General features: G+C 49.6%; 1 protein-coding gene across 2 annotated transcripts; it reads right to left on the reverse strand.

Annotated features, from left to right (window-relative positions):
• Positions 1-2,236: 2,236 nt before the first annotated feature.
• Positions 2,237-5,648, reverse strand: LOC119168201 (uncharacterized). 2 transcript variants are annotated; one of them, XM_075867442.1, is made up of 2 exons: positions 5,440-5,648; positions 2,237-4,439 (listed from the first exon to the last, which is right to left on the reverse strand). In XM_075867442.1, exon 2 carries the CDS (start codon positions 4,341-4,343, stop codon positions 2,424-2,426), a length of 1,920 nt encoding a protein of 639 aa, XP_075723557.1. In that variant the 5' UTR covers positions 4,344-4,439; positions 5,440-5,648; the 3' UTR covers positions 2,237-2,423. The 2 variants fall into 2 exon arrangements, with proteins under 2 accessions (XP_075723557.1, XP_075723556.1); XM_075867441.1 differs by having other exon boundaries at positions 2,237-4,482; positions 5,440-5,647.

The raw sequence follows: 5,648 nt of genomic DNA on the forward strand, positions 1-5,648 counted from the left end.
TGCACTACATCGTGAGAACAAAGGTTATTTGTATTAGTGACACGCTGGTTATGCTGCGATCAGCTGGGTTTGGATTCTCAAAAAGGTTTCTTCAACTAGCACTTACATTGAGAGTGACCGACTGTTGAAATGTAACCCGTGGTGTCTGTGCACATGTGTGGCATGGCGTTTGCAGTGGTCTTGTCATTTCTGAGTGAAGCTCTCTTCTTTTGCTTATTCTTCTTGGTTGTTTGTGTAGTTTAATTTTTTTTATTATACTCCAACTAGCCCATTACCAAGTTTTATTAAAATGCTGATTTGATTCAGATTTCAGGCCATATTCCCATATGGCCCACCCACTACCCTCGAAACGCAATACTACAGTGTACTCAAAGCCTCTAAAAGACATCTTGAAAGGACTACAAACAGCTTCAGATGTCTTGGTCTACAAGAATCCTTAAATTGTACATTTTCGAAATGCAAGACTTGTGCCTCATCGTCGGTGGTCATCGTTTGGCATTTTGTGCAGAGTTTATAGCTTTTCTGGCCTATAGTCAAGAAATGAAAAATTCATGCGTGCTTGGCGTGCCTTAAAGATTCACCCTTCTACCAATATCTAAATACAAAGATGATGTACATGGACCTCGTCTTTGCCAACATTAGGCTATGTCCTACTAAAGAACCATTGGCTCTACATTTCACGGACCACAAAGCAGTATTAATGAAGGCAAAATGGAATGCATACCTCAACACAACATACAAGTTATGACCAAAAAAACATTTTATATACTGTACACACGCATTGCCACTCATATACATGCGTGATTGGGTGGGTGATTTAACTCCCCAGTGCTTTTCTCACTCGTCATGATTCACTCCGTAGAGATGCGTGGAGCCTGGCGCGATTCTACTAACATTTTTTCCAAGTAATATACGATGCCTCAAGACGACTAGAGCTTCTTTTCAGTACATGGCATGCATAGTTTATTTTTTTTTTTTACAGTGAAAGATGTTACGAGATCACAAGAGTCGTGTGTGCCATAGTTGTCCGCCCCCACCGGTGTCCGTAACCACTATCGCTCGGAATAAAAAAACTAAGTATATAAAAAGTACCAACGACCCAATGGGATTTGAACCCAGGTCCGCTGTGTGCTAGCACAGCATTCTACCACAGAGTGACGCCGGTGCTTGAAACTCCATGACCTTAGGCAGGCTTGATGTTGGGAAAGGAATCTGGTTAACACGAGTAGTAAAGCTTTTAGAACAGCAAAGCAAGAAAAACCTCGCACAATGCAAATTACAAAACGAGTGTGTTATCGAAAGTTCCAACCCATTACTAAAGCTTCAGGCATAACTCATTGTTGTCAGCAACATCATCTAAAAATTGCACTTTTTTTCGCAAGTTTGTAGTGGTTATTACGCTTCTCCAAAGAGTGACAAAGGACAGCATTGTGAACACTTTTGAATACACAAAAGTTATGATTTATGGGGTTGTGGATTGGCTACAAGTGTGTTAGTAGCAGACACCCAAAGAGTGTTTAAAAAAAGGCTCTGAAAGGCCGCTTTTTCAGCTTTACCTGTGACTGTGCTGAGCGCTCCGCGTGGGCCTGGCTTAGTTTTTCACAGTAATTTGAACAGGTATCGTGACTCTGTGGGAGAACACCTGCGTGCCACGCAGGTGGTCTGGGCGAGATCTTCACAAGGATTCAGAAATATTTATTTTAGCATGTGCACCTTTCTCAGTGTAGTGGTCACAGACAAAATTTTTCACTCAGAACCAATGACACTGCCATCGACACCATTACTGCAAAACGAGCTTGTAGTAAAAAGTTGTCAAAACAGGTTCTTGATGCAGGTATGTTTATAATGAATTAATACAGTGGAGACTGTCGATTAAAATATAGATGTGTAGTGCCATCATCATCATCGTCATTTCTTGAGCACCGCAGCTAGGTCACTCCAACCACCGCGGCGCACCTCTCACGCAGCGGATTCTAGCTTGAGCTGCACAAGAACAGAACAGGTTCATGCGCCTGGCACGTCAAACGCTGGCAGCTGCCACCACTGAGTTTCGACCTGGAGAATAAAGTGGTGAGATTCGGCACAGCCCCGTCAGCTGCCTTCACGACGCTGTCTCGCGTCTCTCTCTCGCTACAGGTGTTCTAAACAAGACTGCTTATATGGCATTCCACACGGTACACCGCGGCACTGCTAAAGGGCCCGAGGGACGCCTTGGTTTAGGGCGACTTCGCTGAAATTGAACAATGACTTAGCATTTATTAGCATGTGCACATGAGCTTTGCCTTCGAAGCATCCACTACACCACAGCTAGTCTTAATTGTATATACTAGATTTGCTATAACAAATACTCGCCCTTTAGTTTGATCCTACTCTCGCATTGCCAAATATGCTCAAGTGTGCAGGATTGTGCAAGGGCGAGGGTTTCACTCCCGCTTCAAACTTGTTGGGTGGCTCTCGTACCGGTACAAGGCGCCGCCCACCGACACCGACGATGGCTGTCTATCTGTCCCGTACTTGAACACGCTGCCATCTAAGACCTTAGACTGCGTACGCGTAACAGCTTTCTCCCTCGATGGCTGTCTATCTGTGTCATACTTGACCCCACTGCCTTCAAAGGCCCGCGACTGCGTCTGCATTGCAGCTTTCTCCCTAGAGTCGACTCTCATCGCATTGAAGACTGTAGAGCCCGACCTGTGGACCCCGGGCTCGTTCATTGCCACACGGCTTCCTGGTTGCACTATCAATTTGTACTTCTGTTGAAGTTTGTTTATTACTGTCGCAGGGTCTCCGTCCGTGGGCGGCTCCGAGCTAAACCGCTCGGTGACTTGCCTGACGAACTCAATAGATTTGCAGCCTTTGTTCAGAGGCGATCGTCGGCCCGATGAAGACGATGAGGATGACAAAGACGATGATTCCCTTCTCTTTCCTCTCGACTTGTGGCGCTTGCCCTTGCTGTCCTTGGACTTGTGGGAACGCTTTTTGTAAGGCTTGCCGTGAGATGAAGAGGATGATGATGAAGATGAAAATGATGAAGACTTGTGGTGTCGCGAAGTTCTTCGCCTCTGTCTCGACGACCGCCTCTCTTCGTTGTTTTGGTCATCGTACGGTCTCTGGAGAGTGCGGGACGACGTTTGACTTCTTGCCGGGCGTAGACTACTGCTCCTGGCTGTAGCCGCACGGCCTACGTTATCATCAGCGTCCATCACCATGACGTCTCTGCGAATCTTCCCCAGCAATGTCTCGGCGCTATGCTCGCCGAGGTCGTCCTTTATCTTCTGTAGCAGGTCTGAAGCCCTGCTCAAAGAGTGCTTGGGTGGCAGCCTGCTGTCCTCAGTGTAGTCGTTCCTTAAAGGCCCGGTGTTCTCTCGTGACATTGTTTGCCTTCCGTATTCCCGAGGAGCATCTCTCGGCCATTCGGCATAACCGGACACCCAGGAATCAATATCAGGCCTTCCGTATCCCTCCTGAAAACGTTCTGCACTGTAAGTGCTTGCCATGCCAGGAATCGCCACGTTGTAAGGTGGCATCACAAGTCCATTGTAGCCGCCTGGTGTCAACATGTTGAACCCACTGCCCACTATCATTGGTGGTGCCCCACTGAAGCCCGTAGTGGGACCACCATATCCTGCGGCAGAGAAGTAGCCGTACTCCACTCCTGGTGGTGCCATTCCCTTAGTCATCCCAAGTAACATTCCATGGGGGGGAACGCTGCTGTTCGCGGGCGAGCTCTCGATGAACATCTTGCCGCGTACAATGTTCGCACCTATCTGCTGCTCGTACGTCTTCACAGCTGTAACATATTCTCTCTTGTACAACTCGGAAGGCGAACCCTTGACCGTTGCTACTGCACAAGTACCGGGCATCTGGCCAGCTGTCTGCGAAGTGTACTGCTTTTGTGCTGCAAGTTGGGCCTGCTCTGCAAATGCAACAGGTTGAGGTGGAGGAGGCAGCGGAGCGGCAGCTAGAGGCGGTGCAGCAGCTGGAGGCAGTGGTGCAGCACCAGGGGGCAGTGGTTCAGCTGGCAGCATTGGCGCGGCATACAAAGGTGCTACTGGACGACCTGGTGGTGCCGTACCTACTGGCAGACCTTTAGGAGCTGAAGGCGCACCTAAGTGGTCTGGCTGTGCAGCAGGAGGTGCTCCCGGGTGACCTGGTGGTAAAGGAGCAGGAGGGGCACCTGGATGACCTGGTGGTACGGAAGCAGGAGGTGCTCCTGGTCGGCTTGGTTGTACAGGAGCAGGAGGCGCTCCTGGGTTACGTGATGGTATGGAAGCAGGACGCACTGCACCAGCGGGAAGAGCCCTGGGGCGGGGCCCCGTGGGTAGGCGTGGTGGGGCGGCCATCTTGAATGGTACGGAGTCGTCCAAAGACTGGCGGTTTGATTTCGAGCTCAATAAGAGAGTGGTGCCTGTAGCGAGCTCAAGTCGTTACTGCTGCTCCTGTGTTGACAAATGAAACCACAGGATGCTTGCATCCACAGACCTAGGAGATCAAATAAAAGGCCCCCATAACAGAAAGGTTCAGTAATTAAATAAAATCCAGAAATATTTAATTCGTAGTATTCATTAGGAACGCATCTCTGATCCCTGTGAGCTACGTACTGCACATAAGCTGTCTTCGCCTTTTGAGAGCCACTAGCGGGTAGTCAGCATTTTCATTAACATACTAATGTACGCGTTTGCATTCAATCCTACGTTTAATAAGGCTAACTTGTACCACAACACTTATACTACACTTGTACCGTCAAAGTGGCCCTGTAGAACTATTCGGCATGGTTAGAAAACGCTGCCGATCGCTGAGGGTCCTGATAAACAAGTGAACCAAACATGTCGACGCAGCAAATGCGCGCACCTGTTCAGACCGCACGGCTGAGGAGGCGGGGCATCTCGTGCTTAGGCGTACGCGTTGCTATCACGTTTGCGTCACCACTGCAAGGCGTTCTGATTGGCTGCGGCAAAGCGGAGTGGCGAGCGGGGAAAAACACGCCGCCGCGCTTACGCCACCATGCAGGAGAAGAGTTTTTCCCGCGTTCAGTTCTCCCGCTTTGGCCCCACCGGTTGCACGCGAGACAGGGTCGGTACTTAAATAAAAAAAATCTGGGGACTTTAGACCAACCGAATAGAGAGGAGGGCTGCCCAAAGCTCCGCTGATTCAAATGCATCGCTTAAATTGTGGCGCGAATCATTCACCCTTCAACACTAGCAGTATACACAATTTTAAAAAAACCGGATCAGGGACGCTTTAAAACCGAGAATGAAAGGTCATATCCCAGAAGTATAGCGCGCTGCTTCAGGAGGTGGAGCAAGACACACATTAGCGCGTGCGCGCGTCGACGCCATTGGTCTTGCTCCATCTTCGTAACTGAGCGCTAAATTATCGGGACATGTCGCCCCATTAAGGCTGGAAGTGTGAGCCCTTGCTGAAGAGAAGACGACTCACTTCCGGAAATTTGGGCGGCCGGCTGATGCGGGGGCGACAGCTGCGGGCGTCATCTTCCACCGGTCAACTCGGACGCCAGCAGAGACGAACTTCAGGCCCGCCCAGTCTCCACCCGACCAACAGAACTGGCGGGGCGCGGTCCTTGTTTTTGTTCTTGTCCACCTATTGTCCGTGGCGCATACCCACTGTGGGGGATTTGCCGAGAATTG

Source organism: Rhipicephalus microplus, chromosome 6 (assembly GCF_043290135.1).
Source record: "Rhipicephalus microplus isolate Deutch F79 chromosome 6, USDA_Rmic, whole genome shotgun sequence".
Lineage (NCBI taxonomy): Eukaryota > Metazoa > Arthropoda > Arachnida > Ixodida > Ixodidae > Rhipicephalus > Rhipicephalus microplus.

Bases quoted from the DNA above. Each gene is read 5' to 3' on its own strand.
- LOC119168201 (XM_075867442.1), bottom strand. From the start codon at position 4,343: ATGGCCGCCCCACCACGCCTACCCACGGGGCCCCGCCCCAGGGCTCTT.